Source organism: Rousettus aegyptiacus, unplaced genomic scaffold, assembly GCF_014176215.1.
Source record: "Rousettus aegyptiacus isolate mRouAeg1 unplaced genomic scaffold, mRouAeg1.p scaffold_m13_p_5, whole genome shotgun sequence".
Taxonomy (NCBI): Eukaryota; Metazoa; Chordata; class Mammalia; order Chiroptera; family Pteropodidae; genus Rousettus; species Rousettus aegyptiacus.
The window spans coordinates 115093022-115120733 of record NW_023416308.1 but is presented as its reverse complement, the minus strand read 5'-3'; the positions used below and the strand labels follow the sequence as shown (position 1 = coordinate 115120733).

At 40.4% G+C, this 27712-nt stretch overlaps 1 protein-coding gene across 1 annotated transcript; it reads right to left on the bottom strand.

Annotated features, from left to right (window-relative positions):
• Window positions 1-140: 140 nt before the first annotated feature.
• On the bottom strand, window positions 141-23036 carry LOC107497112 (solute carrier family 22 member 9). The gene is made up of 10 exons (XM_016118610.2): window positions 22376-23036; window positions 21577-21680; window positions 12212-12366; window positions 11941-12109; window positions 11053-11176; window positions 6104-6219; window positions 5204-5418; window positions 3692-3800; window positions 3036-3239; window positions 141-2190 (listed from the first exon to the last, which is right to left on the bottom strand). The coding sequence occupies exons 1-10, from the start codon at window positions 22775-22777 to the stop codon at window positions 2130-2132; spliced, it is 1659 nt and encodes a 552-aa protein (XP_015974096.2). The 5' UTR covers window positions 22778-23036; the 3' UTR covers window positions 141-2129.
• Window positions 23037-27712: the final 4676 nt, after the last annotated feature.

The window sequence follows — 27712 nt, the reverse complement described above, 5'->3', positions numbered from 1 at the left end:
TTCTCTTTGCATTAAATACAGAGTCTTCTGGCATAAGCCAAAGGATCGCTTAATGGAAGCAACAAAGATGTCTAGTTTCCAGAAATGCCCAATGATGTTCTTCTTTTCCTCTGCAATAATTTTCTGAGTCCCTACGTTTCTTTTTTTTTTTGGCTTGGTGGCGCTTTCATTTTTATATTTTCCACTGACTTTACTACAATCATTTGTTGGCTTTCCCAGCTTTGCTCGCGAGTATCACGAACGACCCTCTCATGCCAGCGCCTGACGTTGCTTGACGCGGAGCCTGCCACCAGGATTTGCCCCCGTGAAAAGGAGCTGGTTTGCCAGCTCCACTACTTGCCACTCAGAGCCTTTGTTCTCCTGCTCTTCACCTTGAGGTCGCACTTTAAGTTATACTTGAAATCACATTGTTTTCTTTGGCTTCCTTTTGGGCTTCAGATCCTGCTGCTCTAGAGAATGACTGCTCATGCCTTTGAGGTGCCTCGAAGGTCCACCAGAGAGCCTTTGATCAGGTGAAGATACCACCCATTGTGGCAGGGAGCTCTAATTGGGTCTAACTTCTGGTTCTATGTGTGGTAGTCCGCCCCCCTCATTCTCTGAGATCGCGCCGTTGTTTGCGGGGACAGACCTGAGTGGAATTAAGTCTAGCCCTACAGATAACGCAAGGGGGACGCGACAGAAATGACGACCCCTGGGTGCTGTAGGTCTCAAAGGGTGCAATAACCTCTGCTACCCACCGGGAACGCGCTGTGATTTCTGGTGATTATCTTGGGAGGGAGGTAACGGTTGTTTTCCAGTTTGCGCTTGGCCTTTTCCACTCTGCAAGCTCTTACCCCACAGGCCAAGGAACCAATGTGAGGGTTCTGCAAACCTCTAAGTATATTCCTTCCATTATACATGCAGGGAATGGAGAAATAATCATTTTGTGAGTGTGGACCCTGTGGGCCTACAGTAAGTCAGGCTTTAGTCAGTTACACTAAGCTAAAGGTCAAAACAGGTAGATATTTATAAGAATTCCACGTATTAGAAATACATTTTGAAAACTGTTTATTTTGTCATTTCTCCTTTCACTTATCACCTCTTACACAATTTTGGAATTTTACACATTCCTTATTAAACTTTGAGTATAGAAACTTACAAAGAAGAAAGCATCAATCACTTAAAAGTCCGCCACTAAAAATTAACTGCTTTCATCATTTTGGTGAATATTTTTCTAGTTTTCTCCAATAAGTTGTTAAGGTTTTGCTCAACAGAGTTTCAAAATGAGTATTATTCAAATCTACCTGTCTCTAAATGTCTGGCATTTGTTTTACCATTGAGAACCTCTTTTATCCCAAGATCTCGTAGCTAATACTTTTTCTATTGAAAAGTATGGTTTATATTTTTCCATGTAACTTTCTATTAAAATAGAATATTTTTTGGTATAGGGTATGAACTCACATTCTTAGTCATTTATTTTTAAATAGCTCATTATGCTTTTTGTTGCATAATTCTTTATTTCACCCATGGATTTATGATGCCAGAAGTAGCTATGAAGTATTAACATCTACTCTGGTTTGTTTCTGGACTTCCTGCGACATGTAAATGTGTCTGTTATTACTATTTTGATTATTGCAACTGTAATAATTTCTGTGTGATAGAATCGATTCCAGTTGCAATTGTCAAAATGGTAAAAACATACATTAGCCTTCTCCCTCCATGATCCTTCTTTTTTGAATCGTCTCATTTATTTTTAATTTGTAAACACATTTGTAACTTTTTCAAATTCTTCCAAAAGTATGTGGTTTTTACTTGTAATTACTACCTCAATTATTCTACCAATTAATTGAGGGAAGAATTGGTTATTTTTGGTACTATCCAAACTTTCTATCCAGAAACATGCTAGTTAACTACAATTATACAGATATTCTGAGTCTTTCTAAAATATTACGGTTTTCTTCACATTTCTTATCATGATTAATCATAGGTATTTTATATTTAGTAATTGAGTTCCACAATTGTAAAAAAGAATCCATTTTCTCCATTGCGTATTTTTCTTTATTTATTTTACTTTTTTTTCAGTATCTAGGAATTATCTCGGGATTTTCCTTTATTTTGCTCTGAAATCGGCAGTTAGTTCCTGGAATTCCTTAAAACCGTGTCACTTTTATGGAAATATCTTCCTGCTTTGCTTTTCTCGAGCCCTTTTTCCTATTAAAAATACAATGGAAAAAAAATGAACAAAGAGGAAAATAAAAAGACATCAAATAAGAATGCCCTCCTTCTTTAGGGCATCCTTTGCCAACAAACTGAGGTAGAAACAAGGAGCCTGAGGGTGTGAGTAAATCTTCTGAAACAAAGGACCAAGCTCCCAGAGCAGAATCCCGACAGGCAGCTTTGAGAGTTTCAGCTCTCACCACCAAGGCACTGGCCAAATGGATTTGGAAAAGGTGAGGAAAGTATACAAAAGTTTAAACCAATTTTGATCATTTAAAACACCAATAACGGCCCCTCCTTTTCCTCTTTTCCTTCCATTCCCAGCGAAAACCAGATGCTATAAATCTCAAAGGCTGCCGAACAGGACTCCTTCCTCTGAGATACATTGTCCTCTGTGGGAGGGGAGCTCCCTGATCTCCCTCAAATTCTTCAGTGACCAGGACTGTCCACAGACTCACGTGGACCAGCTCAGCGACTGAATTGAGGGCTACCAGGGTCTGAGGGATGAGAATCTAGTGTTTGGATCCGTACGTGTTTGTGAAATACCTTCAGGGGTGTGTATGTCACACTAGGGCACCTCGTTTTGGCCTCTTCACTGTGAAACCTGCTAGTGCACACTGCACACAGCTGGTCTGTGTGACCTAGGAGCCTTTGGCGAATCTGAGGCCACTTGGGGAGGGATGAGGCTGTAAAGAAAGCCAAGGCTCTGACCACACAGAGATTGTCTAGGTCTCAGCCTGCCTAGGGGGGACAGTAGTTTCGCTCGTGGTTTGTCTTCCTCCTCCCAGACCTAGAGCACACGGCTCGCCCTATGGGACAGCCGGGGAGTTTACACTTACTCATTTTCCACATCCTGGAGGGAGTCAGGCAGAGGCCTGTTCCTGGTTTCAGGAAGGAGGATGACAAGGAGGCCAGCCAGGATGGAGAAGACCGCCAAGATGGTCCAGGGCAGGTGGGGAGAATATACCGTTAGGATCATCAAGAGGGAGGTCAGGGCTGCTCCAAAATTACCAACAATCGTGGCGATCCCCGAGGCTGTTCCCCTTGGAGTGGAAACAACAGTAAGAAAAATAACCTGGTAAAAATCCACACATGTAATTTGTGATTTATTATTTTGCTTTCATTGTGGGAGATACCACAGCAGTGTTTAAATATACGAAGGTTGATGATGTACTCTAACTTTTCAAATATGCTCTCTTATTTGTTTATATTTTTTTCCCTTGTACACAAGTGCATGAAGACATATTTTCATTATTTGAAATACGTTCTTACCCATAGCATCTGGTGGTTTGGTAGAATATCTAAGATAACACATTAATGGACTGAACCCGGTGCCTGGCAAAAGTCGGCTGTAAATAAACTTTGCCTACGAATTGTTGTCGTTATTGTAATCGTTTGCTTTTGACAACTAATCAACCTTTCTTAACACTGTGAGGGTTAATTAGCTGGGAAAGGTCTGTTTTGTTCCCCATAGCGCATCAGTGAGGTTGCGTACCTGATTACGGTGGGCATTAGCTCGTTTCCGTGGGCGAAAGAACACAGGAAGGAGGCGGAAGAAAATCCTACTCCCAGCGTTGACAGAGCCAAACGCAGGGTCTGCATTTCTGGAGAGGGAGACCAGCAAGACTCAGGACATCCGTGCTGATGGACTCACCACCCCAGGACGATCAGTGAAAAAGGCACCATTGAAGATGTTTGCACACGTGAAATAATACATCATAGAGAAAGCACAGAGGCACAGCATATGCAGAGACCGATAGCCGAGAGATGGGATTTATCCAACAAGAACGGCGTAAAGAGAGGACCAAAAAAATGAGTTATTGCATCGACTCTCCCTGCATATCGGGAATTTGCCAAAGACAGAGAGGAGAATGTGAATCCGGCAAGAATTTGCTTTGATTTATTCTGCCTGGTGTCTCCTCTTTCATGAATAAGGTAGCACTGTCATATGAGCAATCACTGAGGGATGTAAGACTCGTCGATGTCCTCAAAGAGTGTAAAACCTGGGTGCATAGGACTGGTACTGCCATAGAGAGTAATAAAAGAATGGGTCTCGTGTTGATGGATAAGCTGGAGAGGAGCTTGATCTAGAATAATATTTGAAGATTCAAGACTATGGACCCATATTAAAGAAAAGAAATAGTTAAACTTTGGAGACCTCTGAAAGGAAGCTTCAGAGAGTCCTTTTTCTACCCAATTAAAAAAAAAAATCTCATGAAATTGTTATGACATTGGAGTGAGCTCTGTTGGAAGGCAGAGAACTGTCATCATTGCCGACATTCAGGGCGAGATAGAAGCCCACCAATCTGGGGTCCTGTGCGACGCGTCACTATGCCGGGGTCAGGTGAAATGTGCCGGCCGCCGCGGTTCCCCTAGTCATTACAGCTGATGATTTAATTTGGTGAAGCCGATTCTAAGAGAGGCTTTAACTGACTGATGATGCCTCCTTGCTCCCACCGTACACTTCCCTGCTTGAAGACAAGAGATTTTTATTTCCGTGAAGTCAAGAAGACTTCCCTAAACCAGGACTGCAGTGATGGTGAACTAATATAAGGAGTTCACTGAAATCAGGGGAGAAATTGGAACTGACATTGTAGTAATAAGAGAGCCCAGCAGAAGAAATGACAGTACTGTGTCCTCGCATGAGACACAATTACATATAATGGGCACAATATTGTGATTTACAAGTGTGACTGGCCAAAGGGGAGGTGATCTTTGGCTCGCTTAGAGAAATGGTCAGGAATAAATGACACCTATTAACAGGTATTTCACAGCTCTGATAAAGACAACCATATGTCCGAATCAACATTTACTGACCTCTGACTCTCTCCTGGCCACTCAATGGCAAAATCCTCAGACCGGTTTTGGGGAAAATCCTTAGAACCACATTCCACTTCTCCTTTTAACCTCCGCAGGTGTAAGTACATTCCATGGGGAAGAGGGGGAGGTTGGGAGGAGGGGGCGCAGGGGAGGGATTGCCTTTCTTCGACCTGTGCTCTTTCCTCACCTTGAGGCACAAATATGATGGACAGAAAGAAGAGTCCCAGCAGGAGCATGAAGAGGATCTGGCTCATGCGACGGCCCAGGTGATTCAGTGCCAAGAGTGCAATATAATTGGCCAGGAGGGTGACGACGCCAAAGAAAATCTGGAACAGGAAGACATTGGTCCCCAGGTGCTGGAGGTGGAGAGTCAGGCCATAAAAGGACATATAGTTTACAAATCTGCGGTGAACAAAGATGAAAGACAGATGTCATAAGGTTCGGGGCCAAGGTTATGCAAATGACAATAACAGATACTATCTGCCGGGCAGCTGGCAGCTGGCATTAAAGAATAAAGGCATGTCAGGTTTGTAGAATACGTTTTTGCATGGAAATAATTTTTCAAACTGTCATAAAATATTGCATGATGATGGAGGTTGTAATCGTCATTAAGTTTTTGGGGAGGTGGTGGGCGTTGTTCTTGAAGATATATAATGACACCTTCTAAGGTTTTATAGTTTTTTCTATACCCCGATTTGAGTGACAGTTGCAATATTTACATGCGTAAATATTTATAGAGCTGTATGCGTCTATGCACCTTACTGCTGGTAATTTTACCTCCCTGAACAGGGAGGTAAAGAAGTGAAGAAACTCAAAGCCAAAGGCTGTACATGGTGGCAGTCCTCAGCCTCAGTTTCCCGTGATGAGCCTGGTAGGCTGATGTGACAAACAACATTCTTCACTGTGCAATTAGTTCCGGGTCAGTCTTTTTTATAACCCTCTGACTATCTCTAAACGTAGCGATTATCTTTATGACTTCCTCATGTGTTATCTCCATACCTGTCCCCACATGTGTTACACCCTTTGATAAGGAATAGATTCATGTCTCCACTATTTTAACATTCCTCACGCACGGCGCGAAGCCTACCTCACAAAGGACAGGAGACAGAGCCTTTTCCGAATGCTGGGTATGCGAAACATGTCACACGCAGAAGGTTTGCTCTTTGCTGCCTCCAGCTCCTCCTGCATGGCGGACCTCAAAACCTTCAACGACAACAATGAGTAATTGTTTCATTGTCAAAAAATAGTAGGTACTATTTTTGAGGCCCAGGAGTGTGGACAACATAGACCACTTACTGTTACATTGAGTGGAAAATATGGACATTAAAGATACATTGACACATTGTTTACAACAGCCAAGATGTGGAGGCAACCTGGGTGTCCATCAATGGATGAATGGATAAAGAAGAGGTGGTACATATATACAATAGAATATTACTCAGCCAGGAAAAAGAACAAAATCTTTCCATCTGCAATGACATGGATGAAACTAGAGGGTACTATGCTGAGTGGAGTAAGTCAGACAGAGAAAAACAAATGCCATGTGATTTCACTTACATGTGGAATCCAAGGAACAAAATCAACAAACAAAACAAACAAATTCATAGATACAAAGGACATTTTGATGGTTGCCAGATGAGAGGGGGGTCGGAGGTGGGTAAAAAAGGGGAAGGAATTAAGAAGTACAAATTGGTAGTTACAAAATAGTCATAGGGATGTAAGGCACAGCATAGGGAATATAGTCGATAATATTGTGATAACTATGTATGATCTCAGATTGGTACTATATTTATCAGGGTGATCACTTCATAAGTTCTTTAAATGCCTAATCACTATGTTGTACACCTGAAACTAATGTAATGTATGTTGACTCTAATTAAATTTTTTAAAGAAAAAAACAATGAGTAATGATTTTTTTAAAAAAAGATGTATTGACAGGTATAAAAGTAGTATGAAAGGCCGATTAGGGGTTAATGAAGTCTTGGGGAAATTAGGTAGCAACAAGGACACAATCGAACATGAGAGTCAAGCCTCAGAAAGGAAGTGCATGTTAGATCCGCAGATCAGGAAGGAAATCAAATGCAGTTACGTGGATTAATGGTCCACAGCTCCGTTTATGCTGGCTGGGCATGAAAGACCTGGGAGCTGAGCTTGGGTCTCAGTGGGCTGTCCTTCACAGAAAACCCGTTTGTCTCAGAAAAAAAAGAACATTTCCTTAGAATTATTACAAAATCTTTTTAAGAAACTTTTGTGATGTCTCTGGGATGATGTAGAGTAAAGGACGGTCTGACTTTAGGTTCATCCCAATCCTGTGTTGGTGAAGAATGCATCTTCCTTAGTCATCAGCAGCCCCTTTGGGTTTCAAACCAACTTAGAAAAACTATAGTTGGAACAAAATTTATTCTATCAACTAGAGCATGTGAACAGGGTCCTATGCAAGTGTGCTCTCTCTGAATGGTTAGACCAAATGGACTGAAGATCTGGAGCTTCCCTGATAACAAACAACCCCCCTTGTCAAGTGGTTATTCGTATATGTTCTTTTTCCTATACATTTGACAGTAAGGTCCTTGAGGATAGGTGCTTCATCTGGTTTATCTCTATCTCCCACAATACTTAAGGCCTTTGTGTAACATGATTATTCAACAAATAGGTATAGGATTCAATTGAGTTGTCCTTGATTGTGTCCTTCAATGGATGACTGGATAAAGAAGATGTGGTATGTATATACAATGGAATATTACTCAGACATAAGAAAAATGAAAGATTGCCATTTGCAACAACATAGATGGATATTAAGAATATCATGCTAAGTGAAATAAGTCAAATGGAAAAATTCAAGAATCATATGATTTCACTCATACGTGGGATATAAAACAGAAAGCAACAAATAAACAAATAAGACCAGAAAACGAAACAAACAAAAAAACCCTCATAGACACAGACAACAACATGGTTGTTACTAGAGGAAAAGGGAGGTATGGAGGAGGTAGAAGAAGGTAATAGGAGTCAAATAGATGATAAAAGAAGGAGACTTGACTTTGGGTGGTGAGTACACAGTGCAATAATCAAATGACGTATTACAGAATTGTACACTTGAAACCCATAAAATCTTATTAACCAATGTAACGTCAATAATTTTAATAAAATTTAAAAAAAAGAATTTTCTTTCAGTTGCAGAACCACCTTGAGTAGAAAATATTGGACTCATGCTTTTGGAAGGTTGTTTTTTTTTTTTTTAAATGAGGCTAGTTATCTGGGTCAACATCAAGTGTAGCAACATTCACGTCATAGGGGTAACAGAAGGATAAGAGAAAAAGCAAAAGATTGAAAACGTATTTGAAGAAATAATGATGGAAAACTTCCCTAACCCGGCAAAGGAAATAGACATCCAAGCCTAAGAAACACAGAGTCCTAAACAAGATGAATCAAAATAGGCCCACACCAAGACTCATCATAATTAAAATGTCAGAAGTTAAAGACAAAGAGAGAATCTTAAAAGCAGCAAGAAAAAGGCAGCTAGTTATGTACAAGGAAGCTCCCATACGACTGTCAGCCAGTTTCTGAACAGAAACTTTGCAGACCAGAAGGGATTAGCATGAAATATTTAAAGTGATGAAAAGCAGGGACCTACAACCAAGAATACTCTACCAGCAAGGCTAACATTTAAAATTGGAGGAGATATAAAGAGCTCCTCAGACAAGAAAAGGCTAAAGGAGTTCATCACCACCAAACCAGTATTACAAAAAATGTTAATGGGACTTCTTTAAAAAGGAGGAGGAGGAAAAATAATATAAATACGAATAATATAATGGCATACCTATCAATAATCACTTTAAATGTAAATGGATTAAGTGCTCCAGTAAAAAGACATAAGAAAACAAGACCCATACATGTGCTGTCTACAAGAGACCCACTTCAGATCAAAAGACATACACAGACTGAAAGTAAAGGGATGGAAAGAGATATTTCATGCAAATGGAAATTTTAAAAAGTTTGAGTATCAATATTTATATCACACAAAATAGACTTTAAAGCAAAGGCTATAATAAAAGACAAAGAAGGACATTTCATAATGATAAAGGGATCGATCTCACAAGAGGATATAACCCTTGTAAACATTTATGCTTCTAACATATGAGCACGTAAATATATAAAACAAATAATGATGAATATAAAGAGAGAGATTTGACAGTAATGCAGTCATAAAACCCCATTGACATCAATAGATAGATCTTCCACACATAAAATTATCAGGGAAACAGTGGCCTGAAATGACACATTGGACTAGAAGGATTTAATTGATATTTTTAGAACATTTTACCCCAAAACAGCAGAATACATTCTTCTCAAGGTGCACATGGAACATTTTCAAAGATAGACCATGTGTTAGAGCATAAAACAAGTCTCACTAAATTTAAGAAGGCTGAAATCATATCAAGGATCTTATCCAACCACAATGATAAGAAACTAGAAATCAATTACAAGGAAAAAAACAAAACAAAACCCTGAAAAACATACGTACACATGAAGGCTAAATAACATGCTACTAAACAGTAAGTGGGTTAACCAAATAGATCAAAGAAGAAAAAAAAGGTATCTTGAGACAAATGAAAACAACCCAAAATCATCCCTAAGAGGGAAATTCATAGTAATACAGGTCTCCCTCAAGAAACAAGAAAAAAGTCTCAAATAAACAATCTAAACTTACACCTAAAGGAACTAGAAAAAGAACAGCAAACAAAGCCCAAAGTGAGTAGAAGGAAGGAAACATTAAAGACGAGAGTGAAAATAAACAAAACATAGTCTAAAAAAAAAAAAACCCACAAAAGATCAATGAAACCAAGAGCTGGTTCTTTGAAAAGATAAACAAAACTGATAAATCTTTAACCAGATTCACCAAGAAAAAAAGAGAGGACTCAAATATATAAAATCAGAAACGAAAGAGGAGACAGGACAAATGGCACCACAGAAATGCAAAGAATTATAAGAAAATACTATGAACGGTTATGTGCCAATGAACTGGACAATCTGGAAGAAATAGATACATTCCTAGAGACATACAATCTTCCAAAACGAAGTCAAGAAGAAACAGGAAATCTGAACAGACCGATTGCTACTAACAAAATCAAATCAGTAATCAAAAAACTTCCAACAAACAAAAAGTCCTGGACCTAATGGCTTCCCAGGTAAATTTTACCAAATGTTCAAATAAGGATTAACATCCATCCTTCTCAAACTGTTCCGAAAACTTTAAGAGGTGGGAAGCCTTTCAAGCTCATTTCATGAGGCCATTACACACTACACTGATTCCAAAACCAGATAAAGACATTGCAAAAAAAAAAAAAAAAAAAAATCATCGGCCGATATATCTGCTGAACGTAGATGCAAAAACCCTCAACGAAATATTAGCAAACCGAATTCAGCAATATATGAAAAAGATACACCGTGATAAAGTGGGATTTATTCCTGGAATGCAAGGTTGGTTCATTTCCACAAAACAATTAACATGATATACCACATAAACAAAATGAAGTATAAAAATCATATGATCATAGCAATAGATGCAGAAAAAGCATCTGACAAAATCCACATCCATTTATGATAAAAACTCTCAGCAAAGTGGGAATAGAGGGAACATACCTCAACATAATAAAGGCCATATTTTAAAAAAGGAAAAGAAAATGTGGTAGATACATACAATAGGATATTATTCAACCATAGAGAAGATGGAAATCCTGCCATTTGCTAAAACATAGATGAATCTTGAGGGCATTTTTGCTAAGCGAACTCTATACGATCTTTACAATTATAAATACTAAGTGATATCTGCCTTTGTTGAGTGAAATACCTGTGACCGACCCTTTCAGTAACAGAACATTCTCTCTTAATGTTAACTCAATGCCGACGGCCATTGAGAAGTTAGGTAAGAAGGCCTGCGTTCCCACCCTTTACTCATCTTGTGGACACCAACTAGCGTGTGTATGTGTCAGGTCATGTCTTCCCTGCATCCCATAACCAAATCTCTTTCCTGTTCACCTCCATGGTTAGGGTGTCTTCAGCATTCTTGATTCCATTCCTGCGTGCAGCTTTTCTGAGTTCCTTTAAGCCCTCTTCGGGTTTGTTGGTGATAATCAGCCACCGAGCAGACTCTGCCAGCCATCTGGTCAAAGAAGAAGACAGAGGTGCAACCAACTCTCGCTTGCTCATTTCCCACACACCCTTTATTCTGAAATGCCTCCGCCCTCCCATCTAACGCCTACCTCTTGTTTCGTCATACCAGGAAATGTTAATTTGTGTTCTCTTGTCCCATAACTAGGAAACTGTGAGGATGACTGATTCATGCGGTAAGTATACCTTCACTGCTGGGAATATAAAGGAGTCCTATGGGCCCCCCTCTTATTCAAGGGCATAGTACCAGTTTTAGCAAATAAAAATAGGGTTCCTAGTTAAATCTGAATTCAGTTAAACAGTGAATATGAGGAACTCTTGAATATAATTATGTCCCATGCAATATTTTAGACATGCTTACACTAAAAAGTATTTGTTGTTTATTTGAAGTTTTACTTTAATGAAACACCTTGTATTTTATTAGGTTAGTAAACAAAAATACAGAACTCTCAGATAAATAGGAATTTTATATAGACAACAAATAATTTTTAGAGTAACTGTGCACCATGCAAATATTTGGAATGTTATACAAAAAAAAAAAAAAAACTTGTTTATCTAAAATTCAAATTTAACCAAGTGTCCTTGATATGATCTGTCCTTGATATTACCTGTTCTGCTTCTTAAATTGTACATATGGTACAGATTAGTAGAGCACATGCTCAGTTTTGACTATAGACCAAACAGAATTTGTGTCCTGGTTCCATGTACCTTGCATCCCAGAACCCTCAAAGACAGAGGAAGAAAGACACCTTATACCTTGAGGCAAAAAAAAGGACAAATAATGGTGCAGAAAGCACTAGCTGAAGGATGCGCCAGTCTCGAATGACAAAAGCCAGTCCTCCCAGAATTATCGTCCCCACAGAAGCAGCACATAACGCCATCGTCATTCCCATGGCTTGGAATTGGGGTATTGTCCATTCTATAACTGAGAGAAAACACAAACAGGACTTTCACTTCAAAGAAAGTTGGAATTTCAAAGTCAAAATTAGGGATTGGAAAATGTCAGAGATCCAAAGTCGTTACTTACTAAGCAAAGAATTATTGGCCAGGATGCTCGGGGTAGAAAAGCCAGCCAAGAAGCGTAGTAAGCAGTAAATGAGGAGATTGGGAGCAAAGATTACACAGGTTTCAGAAATGGCGAGCTGGAGGAAACACCATCTGAGAATTAGCTTCCTCCCAAACCTGAGAAACAGAAACAGGTTAGATATGGGAATATTAATGACCTGTTGTAAAAACTATGAAAAAGAAAGACACATTTGGAAATTTACGAGTTGTTTTAATAAGTGAAACTTTGTACTTGAAATCTTAAAAAATCAACAATAGATCTCAGAAGCGACCCTGCTGTTTGTAAATAGATACTGAGTGTAACAGTTTCTTCTCCAGTCTGTTACCAGTATATCTTTAAGACCAGTTGAAACCATATAAGACAGCCCGCAAGACAGTGGTCCTCCTTTATCCATGGTTTTACTTTGTATGGTTTCAGTTATCCACAATCAACTGCAGTTCGAAAATATGAAATGGACAATTCCAGAAATAAACAACTCATAAGTTTGAAACCGCTTGTCGTTCTGAGCAGCAGGATGAAATCTCTCACCATCTCACTCCATCCCGGATAGGATGTGAATCACCCTTTGTCCTGTGTATCCACACTGTATACTCTCTTTAGTCGTTTAATATCCAGCTTAGTTATCAGGCTGATGGTCATGGCATTGCAATGATTGTGTTCAAGTGACCCTTATTTTATTTAATAATGCCACGTTCACATAATTTCATTCCCATATGTTGTCATAATTGTCCTATTTTATTAGTTCTCGATAAACTCTTACTTCGCCTAATTTATAACTTAAACTTTATCATAGGTATGTATGTCTAGAAAAACAAAATGGTATATCCAGGAATTGGTGCTATCCACAGTTTCAGGCATCCACTAGGATCTTAGAATGTGTGCGCTGTGGATAAGGAGAGAGTACTCTATTGGAAATTTTAACACATCACAAATGTCTCTTATACCAACATATGCATGTAACATAGTGGATACTGTATAGTATCTAGAACACGAGAGATCTGCTATGGATTGAATTGTGTTCCCCCAAATTCCTATATTGTAGTCTTAATACCCAATGAAATGTTATTGAAGATGGGGCTTTGAAGAGGTTATGGGGTCTTGATGAGGTCGTGAGGTGGGGCCCTCGTGACGGAACTGGGGCCCTTACAAGAAGAGACACCAGAGAGATCGCTGTCCCTCTCTCTCTACCGTAAAGACAGCAAGAAGGCAGCCGTCTTTAAACCAGGAAGAGAGCTCTCGCCAGGAACAGAATCACGCTGCACTTTGACCTGGGACTTTCCAATCTCTAGAACCTGAGAAAGTAAGTTCCTGTTGCTTAAGCCACTAGTATATGGTATTTTGTTATGGTGGCCTGAGCTGACTGACATAGGGTCTAAATCTACACTTGGGAATCTAGGACCATGAAGGCCATGGATAAACGGGTGTGAAAGGAGCATTCATGGAATGATACATCAATGATGCTGATGGGTTGCATAAAAGGCCCTCTCTGCTGAGTCTGGCTTTATGGTCTTGGACAATGTTCTTCCCTAGGATAGGGTCCGAGGGAGCCACAACCCAGGCAGAGGAACTTAGAGAAGATTCTCGGAGGAAAAGATCAGATGAGATGAGCATGAAGAAACAGAGAAGGAGAAGGTTGAAAAAAGGTGGAAGGGAATTCTGTGTTTCACAGGTTTTTGGGAAAGAGGCTCTTTTTCTAGACAACTTGGATAAAATGGCCTGTGCTGATTCTATGTGGCCAGTGACACCAGGGGACAAACAGTGGGATTTGGCAAATGCTCCACAATTTTTCCCACTCTTACAGAATGGCTACATTATAATATGGCTGTGACATCTTTTCTATTCTGAGTAGTTATGTAACATATGCCTTATTTCTAAATTTGTATTTCACTTTAAAATGGAATAGAATCTATATAAAGAAGTGCTATGATTAATGAAACGATGGAGCGACAGTTTTTGGAAAGCCTGGCCAGTCAAAACAAAAACAGCTACATATAAAGATATTTCCTGTACATTCTCTCAGGGAAAAGTCACATATGAAGTTGTTCGATGTAGTGTGATCTAGAGGGGCAGACGTCTTGGCGACGATCTTGTCGTTCATCACCAAAAAATGGATTAGGAGCTTCATAACGAATCTCCACTGTGAAGCACTGTGCAGCAAAGAGAAAAATGAGCTAGAAGCATCTATGGAGATGTGTAGGTACATCAAAACCATAGTGGTGGGTGTGCAAAAGAAAAAGAATGAAATAATAACATTTAAATAATATCTAATAACTTCTATATTGGGAGGACGGGGAAATGGAATTGGGGCGTGAAGAAGAAGTGAAAACATGCATACATATAGACTTGACAGGAATTCATGGCCCGTCCGCCTAAGGTCTACTTTGATTCTGCTCATCTCTCTGACAACATGGCTAGAAACAAAAGAATGGGCAGATGAAAAGGTCACACAATGAAAGGTGCTGGTGGCCTGAGCTACTGCCTGGAGGATGGGTGCCACCTGACCCAGACAACAGGGGTGACCGTAACAGTCAGATTCTTGGGTTCTTGCTGTAACTAGCTACCTTGGTCAACTCAGGACTATTGATTTTTTATAATGACGTCTGATGAAGATAACCAGAGAGGTTTTGAATTATTTCTTTTTTTCATATACATTTCTAAAATTTATTTGAAAAAATGTTTGATTTGAAAAGAAAATGCTACACGCACCTATAAACACCATATCAAAAGAGGTTACAAAATTACATGTACACTTTCCCCCAATTTTATTTGAAACATATATTTTTGATGTATGTAAATATAATATGATGTTAATGTTGGTTTCTACTTGGATGAATTTCTTCCCAATACTTTATTTTGAAAATCGTCAAATACGAAAGTTTAAATAAAATAAACAGTATAACGAACACTGGTATAGATCTTAACCAGATCCATCACTAGATAACATTTTTCTATATTTGCTTTATTTCTTTGTGTGTGCAAACACACACACCACATACGAAAACTTTTTGTGTTGAACCATTTGAATGGCAGTTATAGACCACATGGCGCACCACTCCTGAATTTTTTTTACCATGCGTATATTAAAAATAAGGGCAGTCTCCTATATTATTACAACTCTATCATCACACCTAAGAAAACTAACAATAATTTCACCTTCAGCCCTCAGACCATATTCAAATTGCCACAAAGCGCTGCAAAATGTCTTTCCAGATGTTATTTTTCTTGTTTCCATCCATGCTCTAGTAGTTACACATTACATATGATTGTCATGTTTTTGTTAAGCTATTAAAATCAAGGATGATTGATCACTCTTATTTTTCTCATGACATTGCTTTTTTTTTTTTTTTGAAGAGTCTAGGTCAGTTATCTTACAGAATGTGAATTATGAATGATTTTAAAGATCTTTAAAAATTTGTATCTATGTTCTAATTTTTTACCATGAGCATATTGCGGGGGGTGGGGATCAGAAAATAATAAAAGATTGAAAGTAAAGTACATTTTGCATTTTATTTGCTCGTGGCTTTCAGAGTCATTTCAATATGAGGTAGGTGTAGGGAAGGACTGTAGTTACCAGCAGTGGGTAAAGAGCCACGGGACACAGCTTCTGTGCTATGGCTCATCCATTTCTCTTCTCCGCCCCAACTGTTGAATGTATCTATGATCCTGAAGGAGGCTAAGCAGAAGATCATCTCATGAAATTCTGTATATTCTCAAGGTCAGCATACCAGATCAAGAGTTTCTGATAAATTCTTTCTTCATCATCAAAGTGCTTGAATGTGCCAGCAATGATTACTTTTCTCCAAACCCTGAGAGGCAGGGGTCCTCTCTCTTATTTTGCACTCAGGATACTTTTGAGACCAAGAATGGATGTTATTACTAATTAAGCCGGGAACGTCCCGGCAAATGAGATGATTGGTCACTAAGGGAGCAATGGAAGCTGAGCTATTGTGCTGACCGTGCAGAGGGAAGGGATTCTAGGAACTGATGCTGAGTTTGCCTGAGCGCAGACAGGTGTCTCCTTAGCACAGAACTGTGAGCACATTGCTCAGGTAGTTGTCCGGATTTCCACAGTCCATGTCTGCAGCCTCTGCCATCTTCCCCAGGGGTCTACACGACCAGTTTCCACAAGGGTACACCAGCGAGGCTCTCTCCCCTGCACTGCAGGTAAAGAGAAGTCCAGTTTGTCTGAGAAGTCCATGGCCACTGCTTTCTAATTGCTTTATATATAGCTGAACATTTATAATTTTTCAACACATGAAAAGAGTAAAAGTATGAGGAAAAAGTATGAGACTGATTTTTTTTTTTTTGAGTTTTAAACGAAAGAGGTGTTCTTCTAATGGCAGAGGTGTACTCAAAATATTTAACAACCAGTACAACACGGGCACTGACCAATCATAATGGATGTTGACCTTGATGTGTGAGCGGTCACTTAGAGTCTTTCTGTTAGGCCATATCTTCTCCTTTAGTGGGAGGGTTATGCGACAATGACTCCTTGGGTATTTATTAGCTGCGTATCACCCTGGCTAAGGGTTATATTTGGGCAGATTGTTTCCAAGCAAGTCCATATTCATTGTCTTCCTTGACTTGACATCTCCTACTAAATGACTAATAGGCATTCTGACTTATTATGTCCAGAACAGAAGTCTTAACTTTCTCCTCTACATGTGCTTCATTCCCTAGCTTCCCTCATCTTTCAAAGTGGTATCATCTTTCATCCATTTGCTCAGGCTGCAGATCCAGATAGCATCCTTAATTCTCTATGTGCCACACCAAAGCCTCCTTAAAAAATCTGGAACCATCAGGAAGTCCTAGCGCATCTACCTACAAACCATGTCCCAAATCCCGCTCCTTGGTATCATTTGGCATCTTCCTGATTCAAACTTCCACCGTCTTTCCTAAACACTATTTTGATAGCCTCTTAAATGGTTTTCCTACCAAGACTCTAGCTCTCCCAGTTAGTTATCAAAGAAGGCTCGAGAAGGAGGTTCAAAATATTCTATCGTGATACTCTTTTTAAAAGTCTCTGATGGGTACGTCTCTGGTTCTGGAAATAAAGGCCTGGAACTGAGCCCAGAAACTGCTACATAAGAAACAGTTTTTAGTTCAATCTCAGGCGTGAAAATTACTTGCTAAAATGAAGGAATCGGTATTATTGATGAATGATAATAAAAAATAGAATCTTCACAACTTAACATTTATAATTTTCAAGATATAATTCGAGCTCTTCCGGTATGTGAAAAACCAAGAAAATGGAACTTGTTCCCAAGATAATGGAAATCTTTCTAAACTCCTGAGATGAAACAAATTTTGAAACTAACCAACAAAAGTTTTAAAGTGGTTATATAACTATCCTCAAAGACACAGATAAAATATAATTTTAATATATGAAAAGCACAGCTTATAAAAAGACACTCTCAGCAGAGACAGTGATACAAATAAACTAAAATAAATGAAATCCTAGAGCTGAAACAGTACAATTTCTGACACAAAAAAAAGTTCACCGGATGGGCTTAACGGCCATGCGGACAGAGACACGAGAGAGAGAATATCTGAAGACAGCAATAGAAGTTGTAGAAGATGACGACAGAGAGAAATAATTATTTAAGAAACATGAACAAAGAGACTAGAGCGCTACTATACCAGGAGCTAGCAAATACTTCCTGCACGGGGCCAGAAAATGATCATTTTATGCTCTGTGAGCCAGGTGTTCTTTTTTTTTTTTTTCTTTTCTTTCTCCTTCTAAAGTAATTTTCGTGGCTTTAAAAAAAAATAGATTTTGTCGTTTAGAGCAGTTTTAGGTCGACTGCAATACTGAGCAGACGGTCAGGGGCTTTCCGCCACCCCTCTCGCCTTCCCCACTCCTGAACAGCATCCCCGTCTACAGCGGTCTGCACCCAAGCAGCACACTTGGTACAGCGATAAACCCGCGACGACACATCATTACCCCTCGACGTCCACGGTGTGCATCGGGGTACCCTCTGTGTGTTCTGTATTCCGTGTATTCTGTGGGTTTCAACAAATGCATAACGCCACGTACCCGCCATTACGGTGTCATACGGAGTAGTTTCACTGCCCTAAAATATCTCCGTGCTCCGCCTATCCATCCCTCTCTCTCCCTGCCAACACTTATCCTTTTACGTACCCTTAGTTTTGACTTTTCTAGAACGACATATAGTTGGAATCATACAGGATATAGCCTCTTCATATTGGCTTCTTTCATTTGTTAGTAAGTCTCTAAGGTTTCTCCATGTCGTTTCATGGTTTGATAGTCCCTTTCTTTTTAGAATTGAATAATATTCCATTGTCCGGAGGGACCACAGTTTATTTATCCATTCACCTACTAACGGATATTTTGGTTGCTTCCAAGTTTTGGCTGTTATGAATAAAGCTGCTATAAATATTCGTGTGCAGGCTTTGTGTGAATGTAAGTTTCAACTCCTTGGGTAAACACCAGGGAGCACGATTGCTAGATTTTATGGCAAAAGTACGCTTGATTTGACAAGGAACTGCCAAAACGTCTTCCAAAGTGGCTGTATCATTGCATGATCTCGCTGGCAATGAGTGAGCATTCCCGCTGCTCCCCATCTTCATCAGCATTTAGTGTGGTCGACGTCTTTGTTTTTGTTTCTGTTTTCTTACCATTCTAATAGGTATGCAGTAGCATCATTGTTTTAATTTGCAGTTCCCTAGTGATATATGTTGTCAAGCATTTTTTTCACCTGTTTATTTGTCATTTGTATACCTTCTTTGGTGACGTGTCTGCTCAAGTCTTTTGCCCATGTTTAATTGGGTTATTCATTCTCTTATTGTTGAATTTTAAGCGTTTTTTTGTATGGTTTTTTTTTTTTTACACCACTCCTTTTTCAGAAATGTCTTTTGGAAGTATATTTCCCTGTCTGTAGTTTGTCTTCTTGTCCTACTGTGTTTCTCTTTAATTTCAGTATAACATATTGAACATAATTTTCCACTTTAACCACTTTAAGTGTAGAAATCACTGTTATTGATTGCATTCACAATTTTGTGCAACCATCATCACTGTCAAAACTTTTCAAGATCTTCAACAAAAATTCTGTACCCATTAGGTGATAACTCCTCAATCCTCTTTCCCCCAGCCTCCAGTATTTCTATTCTATCTTCTTCTTTACAAATTTGCCTGTTTTAGATATTTCGTGTAGGTGGAATCATACAATATTTGTCCTCTTTCGTCTGTCTTATTTTACTTTGCATGATGCTATCATGGTTCATTTATGTTGTAGTCAAATCAGAAATTTATTTCTTTTTATGGCTGAAAAATTTTCCATGTACATAACACATTTTATTTATTCATCTGTTGATGAACACTTGGGTTGTTTCGACCTTTGGTTATTTTGAGTAATGCTGCAACGATGTTGTGTAAGTGTCTATTTGAATCCTCGTTTTCAATTATTTTGGTTTTATACCTAGCAATGGAATTGCTGGCTCATAAGGTTTCTCTAAATTTAACTTTCTGAAGAATTTCCAAAGTGTTTTTTGCATTGGCTGTACCATTCTACTTTCCCATAAGCAATGTACAAAAGTTCCAATTTCTCTACATTCTCATGAATACATGTTCTTTTCCATATCATCATCATCATCATCATCATCATCATCATCATCATCATTATATGTACCCCATTAAGTGTGGAGTGGCATTTTATTCTGGTTTTGATTTGCTTTTTTTTTTTTTACCACCTGTAGTACCCAGTCTTCCTAGGTGGTCTCCCAACCAAGTGCTAACCAGGCCTGACCGTGCTTAGCTTCTGAGATCAGATGGGATCGGGTGTGTTAAGGGTGGCATGGTTGTAGACTTGACTTGCATTTTTAAGAACATATTAAGCACTTTTTCATGTGGTTATGTAACATTTCTATATATTTTTCAAGATATGTATATTCAAGCCCTTTGTCCATTTAAAAATGCGATTCTTTGCCTTTTTATTGTTTAGTTGTGGGAGTTTTTTTAATATATATATTCTGGATATTAAACCCTATCAAATTGATCTATTTGCCCACCTTTATGCCATATATATAATTTGGGAATATTATCTCCCATTACATAGACTATCTTTTCATTTGCTTCATTTGCTTTATTGATTCTTTGATGTACAGTTTTTAATTTTGATGAAGTCCAATCTATCTATATTTCCTTTCGTTACTCATACTTTGACGTCATATCTAAGAATCCATTGCCAAACTCAAAGTCACGTAGATTCACCCTACTATGTTTTCTTCTAAGGCTTTTATGGTTTTAGCTCTTCTATTTAAGTCATTAATCCATTTTGCGTTAATATTTGTTAAAGGTCCAGTTTCATTCTTTTGCTTGTGCATATCCGGCTGTCACAGCACCATTCATTCGTTGAAGGGGCTATGTTTACCCACTGAATAATCTTGGCACCTTTTTCGAAAATCCATCAGCCATAAACCTATGGTTTTATTTTTATTGCTGCAAGGTGGATAGTTTTGTGTTAAAGAACTGTCAGGAATGAACACGCTGACCCTGAACACTTTTATAAGTTACAGTGACTGTCATACCTTCAGAGCTCACAGTTTGCAGCTGAGATGACAGATCACGTGACGCTGGTAGGCGGTGAGGCGCCCCTTAATTCCCCATGCGCCTCAGGGGAGACGCGTTTGGGTGGTGGCAGTGGTCGGCTCTCTGATTCGGAAATAGTGCTGCTAGGCCTAGGGCGCTCCGATTTCTAAAACCATAATTGGCGACAGCAGTTTCAGTGGTTGAAAAACTTACCTTTAAAAAGCTGTGTTTTCAAGAACAAAAATTAAGGTTACCAAAATGATTTTTCTATAAACCACTAAGAGACATTGCTATGGACGCCACAAGTTTAATAGGAATGTCTCCCCATCGCTCTTGAGAACCAGGGACGAGAGGACCATGCTCTGAAAATCCATGAGCATTAGCCTCCCAGGGCCCAGGAGGGACTGAAGTGGCCTCCTGGCCATGGCCTGAAATGTTGTTCTATGGATCTGTGTTATAATACATCTTCTTCTCTGTTCCCACAGGTAACATATTTCTAAACTACATGTTGTGGCACCTCCTGTCCAAATCCTGTCCTAAAATGCCACCATGTTGAACAGAGATGCTGTTTCTATATCCTGTGCATAAAGCTCACAGCCAACCAAACAGCACTCACTACGCTGACTGTGATTCTCCATTTGTGTTTCTAGGTCCCTGGAGGCCTAGGAGACCCCAGGACAGTATAATTTGTAATAAATGTTTCTTAATGGAAGAACGATTCATGAACGCATGAAAATACCCCAGAGTAAAGATAGAGCCATGATCCAGAGACACTCACCTGTCTGATAAATGACCAGACATGATGCTTCCCATCAGCATTCCAACCAAGAATGAGAATTTGGACATTGAATTCAGTGGCTGAGATTGACACACCAGGTCCCACTGGAAGAGAAGGACATCATTACATCAGAGCTTCACAGCTGCTTATGACCCCTCAGTAGAAATCTGATTGAAACAGCTTAAACGACTTTGGGAAGTTTCTTTATATTAGGCCCCCTCTTCCTCTCCAGCTTCTCATTTTCACATTAGCCAACCTTTGTTACTTTGTTATTCAGATCTCAGCTTAAATATAACTTCTGATAGGAAGCCTCCTCTGAACCTGTTAGCTGCATTAATGCCTTCTTTTCTTCCATGCTAAGTGGTTCTCGAGCTTAGCTACAGAGTGCAATCATATGAGAAGCCTTAAAATGTGCTGATGCCAGAATGTCACCACAGATCCCGCATGGCTGTCCTGGGGCACAATCTGTGCTTGCAGCCTTTCATCAACTTTCCAGACGTTTCTAGTTTACAAGCAAGGCTGAACATTTCTGACTTTGTACAATGTTGTTAACATATCACCTAAAGTACTTGCTTGACCTTTGGTCTCCCTAAAAACAAAAGCCACACAATTGTAAGGTTATGTCTGATTTCGAGTTCATTAGCCTCACCGTTGATGCAGGTGCTTGACATTTACTAGAGAAGTAATCAGCATTTGCTGAAGGAATGAAGAATGAGCACCTACATGATGACTAAAGGCTTAAAGCATGTTTGTTGTCACTGTGTGATAAACTCCCAGACCATGTGAAGGGTCCCCTTACCTTCATCACGATGGTGGAAGAGAAGGAGCTTCGGTCGTACACCCAGCCGTCCACACAGGGCTCCGTGTCCAGCTCGCTCGTGTTGGAGAAGGTTCCATTCAGGTGAAGGAGCTGCCACTGAGGGTGAACAAAGCGACGACACTTCTCCGGCTTCAGGTTCGAGTCCAGAGGGATGGAGATTCGCAGGAGGGCATCCCGCCTGAGCATCCTGGTGCTGTTAGCAGAGACGGTGTCATTGTCGAGGATGTGGACCCAGCAGCGGTGATCAGGCACGGCTGCAGTGAAGTTCTCCAGCGGAACATGACTGTACGCTACGAGGCTGCAGACACACGAGAAAATGAGCTGCAGGATCTGGAATCTGCCCAGCCCTCCGACTTGATCCAGGAGTTTATGAAAGGCCATCGAGGACGAACAGGCGCGCTCCAAGAGGAGCCCAAACAACCGTTTTTAGGAAAATCTTCAAAGGGAGGAAAGGGTCCCTTTTACTACGTCACATTCAGTGTGCGTCGAGCCTGACCACACTTTCTCCTCAGCGGGTCCTGTCTCACCTCCACAGCTGAGCAGTGGAAGCTGTTTCTCCAAACCGACCTCTTTAAATTCAAGGAGAGCTAGAATGCTACCAGAAGCTGACAACAAAAACTGTTTAAAGGCACTGTCAGCAGATCCCCAAAGTAGCGCTGGACTTTGAGCCCCATGTCTGCAAGCAAATAAAACAAGCCTGCTACATGGATTGCAGTCCTTTCCACACAACATGTCATTTGCGGGACTCAAAAGTGAGACGTTTTTGATTTTTCTGTGAAAAGTACAGAAAGGTAAAGATCATGCTTGAATTTTGATTAAAAGAGTTACTGAAAACAGCTCTGAGTTAAATTAAAGTGAGGGAAATACGGTGCAATTATTTCCTTTTGGTAAGTGACATTCTGCTCTGAGTGGACTCAAACCATGAATTCATGCTGAAAACAAGTCACTCAAAATGCAGGCGGGGTGGGTAGCAAGGGAGGGCAGAGGGCTAAGCAAAAACCTAAAGTCTTTTCCTCTAATTTTGCTGGACTGAGTTCTAGAAGCATCGCGAAGAACCAGCCCATGTGAAATCCAGAGTTGACAACTGTAATATATTTCGTTCAATAATACAAAGAGTAGATTGGGTAATTTTACAGTTTATTTAGAGTAGAAGCAATTGATCGCTCAGTGGCATTGAAATAAATCTGACTCTAGCGGCACTGCTTAGACCAAACGTTTCTATGAAAAAATATAATATTTATAAACTAGCTTTTATGGGTAGTTAACATCAGTACTGTATGTATATGGGAAGTCAAATACATACATAGTTCATGAATTTGTCATATTAGGTTTTTCATTATTATGCCTAAGAATACCTCCTATCAAAGACATTTATATGGTAGTAGTCTTATATACAGAAGCAATCCAGTTTCTCTGCTGTGTAAATATGTAATTTAGAGATACTAGGTGACCAAGAAAAAAATCTTAGTAAATTAAACATTGATACCAGTTTGCAGCATTTAAAATGCTTGCTTTTAAGAAATCATCTAGAATACATAGCATTCTGTGCCAAGAAAACTGGAAAAATTCTAAATACTCATAACAGATCTCACCATATAACTTAGTATGAAACTATGTTATCCATTCAGTTATTTTCTACATTTTTAATTCCTTTGACTACATTAATTTGTGAACTAAAGATTACATTCTGTTCGGCCGCATTTATGGGACAAGATCTCATTTCCAAAATAGTGGCATCTCTTTTCCTTAATGATAATGGCACTTGATTTTTAGCAACAATTATATTGTTGAAAAGGTAATAATTTGTTGAACGAAATGTTTTAGTCATAATTGCTTTCTTCCTCACCCCCCATTTGTCAGTTACGATCTTTACAAAAGACTTGAGTCTCCACGTGAAATGACCTTTCGGCCTCCTCTACCTTGTACTTTCGTCAAAGGTTTTTCTTCCACCTCATCTCTGACCTGATTGGGGGAAGTGGGAGAATTTTAGAAAAGTCGTTTATGTTTTTAATTTGGATTGTTGCTTTTGAGCAAGTACGAAGGCAAGAATAAACCAAAATAATTCGTAGTTCAGGGTGTGATACGGTGCCCTCGATAGACAGTTGTGTAAGAGGAAACACCCGTTAACAACCTATAAAAGATGAGACATTCTAAGTCACCCTACGAAAAGTCTGTAACGGCTAAAAAATAAGAAGTCATGTTAGTCCACTGTGATTGCATCACTCCCGACTGGACATTAAAGGTCAGAGGACAATCTGGTGGTTAACGACAGACAGGCAAGAGACGTCATTAAATTCGCATGCTGGAAAAATATTTTTAAAAGCAGATTAAGTTCAGAGAAATACGGAGCTAAGTTATTCTGTGTAAACAGAACGCAGACAAAGGGATTGGCAAACGGGGACTCTAAACTGAATTTCACAAATCCAGTTCTCATGGTACGATGTATTTACTATATGCATTTTATAAGAGTAACTTCTTAAAAATCACCAACTCCATGAAGTTATACTTTGTGTTAAACTATTCTTGCATTATACGGGAAATGGCCATATCTGATAGGCAGTGCAGCCAAGTTATAGCGGTGAGATTTGAGATAGAAAAGTCGACAAATTCCTAGAAGAAGCACATGAAATCACTTGCCAAAATAGTTATTGAACAATGGTTCATACCTGTAATTTATAAAGTGAAATCGTGATCCTATGAAGCAAATTTAAGGACAGAATTAAAATTACTTCAAGCCCAAGAATGATCATTTTCACCAAATCTTACTACAGAAGGATTTGTTGAATATTTTAATGTGAACCAGAAAACATTTGGGGGGGGGGGAAATAAACCCCTACGTAATTTGATCTGTCTTTTGGAAGTTAACATCACAAAATCAACCATAGACTGATGTCAAATCGACAACAACAACAACAAAAAATGAATCATGTGGGAAAATGACAACCACAAACATACACACGGCAGAGTTAAGATATCGATTCCATTGGCTTCGGCTCACTAAAATGTTTTGTGCTACCTAAAAGAAGAAGAAAACTTTATAAAACAACTGGAAAAGAGGCAACTTGTTTAAAATTTTCTCACGGCAGATTCAGACAGATCACAAGTCTCGTTCAGACGTTTGCCAAGGTCGATGAAGCAGCCTCTATTCTGGGATTGTCCAAGGCGGTAGAGAGCACTTGGTTCAATTTATCCTACACTAGATGGCAGCTCAGAGGAATGTGCCGCACAGTTACCAGCATGGCCTTGCAGGAGACCAGTGCCTGGAGTCTCTGCTGGCTTCGGAGTAACCTGGTATTAGTTCTTTAGACACCCTACAGTGCAGGCTAATAATGATGCTGAAAAATCTCGACGGCATCCTCGACCCACTGTCTCTTACTTCCTATTAGGTACGGAATCTTCCTGATCTTCTTCCAAGAGTCCAGTGACTGTAAGAATATGCACGTGAGTTCTGGGCTTTTGGTCTTGGTTCTCAGACATTTCCCTGTATCTGTGGTGTGACATCTGTCACTTTCATTTGACCCCAGCCTCTTGGCAACCCTCCCTCCCCACAGCATCACCAGGCTTCTCCACTTTTACAGCCTCCAGCTGGACCCCACCCCACCCAGTGCTCTGGACTCTGATCGCAGCTCGCTAATGGGACCTTGTCCTCCCCCTCACTTTAGTGGCTGTCTCTCGGACCCTTGTCAGCCAAGCCGTGAGTAGACCTCTGGGAGGAGTCAGCTCTTGGCTGTTGCAAACAATGCTGCAGTGAGCATGAAAGGAAGGTCAGGTATCTCTTTGAGATCCTTATTTCAATTCTTTTGGATAAACATCCACTAGTGAGATTTCTAGATCGTAAGGTAATTTTTTGTGACTTTTTAAGGAATCTCCACAGTGTTTTCCGTAGCAGTTTCATCATTGTACATTCTCACCCACAACGTATGAGGAGTCCAATTTCTTCACAGCCTTGCCAACGCTTGTTTTCTTTTCTTTCCTTTTTATAACAGGTGCTCGTGGTTTTGACTCACATTTCCCAGATGATTAGCGATGCTGGGCACCTTGCATACATACACAATCTTCATATTAAATTGTCACAATGGGCCTCAAGTACGTCTTTCCAGCTGTTTCCCCCACCCATGGTGCAGTTGCAGATTACACATTACGTTCGCCGTCCATTTTTAATGTGCGTTTTAATCTAGAATACTCACTCCACTAACTTGTTTTTCTCACGACGTTGCCTTTCGAACGGTCCAGGCGGCTCGTTTTACAGAAAGGAGCCGATCCGGACTGCTGCTCAAGCTTGTTAGAACACACTAGCCGGCGGAGCCGATGGGAGAAGAGGCATCTGGGCGGGAAGAGATGTGGTGCGACCTTTATTACAAACCTTAATAGGCGAGTCATGTTATAGACCCTGGAGTTAGGAAGGAGGCCTGACTCCGAGACGCCGAGGTCCCACGCAGTGAGAAGTGAAGGTCACTCGCTGAGTTCTGTCAGGCCCAGCCAGTCTCAGGGGCCCAGCATCACCCCATCGCAAGACGAAAGGCATATGCTGGGGATAAAGAGATAAGCCGCACGAGCAGGTGGCTCGGAGCCCCCACGATCCACCAGTGCTGTACCTCGCCCACGCACGCCGACAGCCAGCCGTCTGTTATAACCAGCTGACAGGGGAAGAACATAGCTGCCGGGTCCACGTGTGGAATGACTCGGCAGGTGGGGAAAGTTAAACGGCGACTGCCGAGGAAGCGCTCCTGGTCCGGGGACCACGGCGGTCGGCAGGGACGATTGTCCTGTCCCTGGGTACACCTGACTATCCGCTTCGTGCAGGAGCAGCATACGCCCGAGGTGAGATATATGCGGATGATACGGAGCTGCCAATGGCTTAGTTTGGTGGCTGGGCCCGGACGCGGAAAGGCGAGACGAAAGGAAGGAAGAAGGCGTGGGGCAGAGGCACGTGGGCACACCTGTGGGCGCATGCGCCTGAGGCGTGAAGGGCTTTGTGTCACGTGTCACACTCGGCAGAGACCGCGTGCCGCAGAAGGACGGAAGAGGCACTGAACGAACATCCAGGACAACCTAGAGTTGCTGTCCCCGCGCGGTCTTCCAATCAGAGGGGCCGAGATGGCCTTCCAACAGGTGCCCACTCGCCAAGTCCGCTCTAGCTGCTCCTGCTGCCGGGTATCCATCTGCAAGCAACAGAGACCAGTGCGAGTCAGCGGCACCACACCGCAAGGAGACCAACCGACGTCTTGATGTCAAATCGATTATATGAGACCCATTTCACCTTCGGTAGGGGCAGCGATTTGTATTAGCTATAGTAACACGCATTCTGGGTAAGGA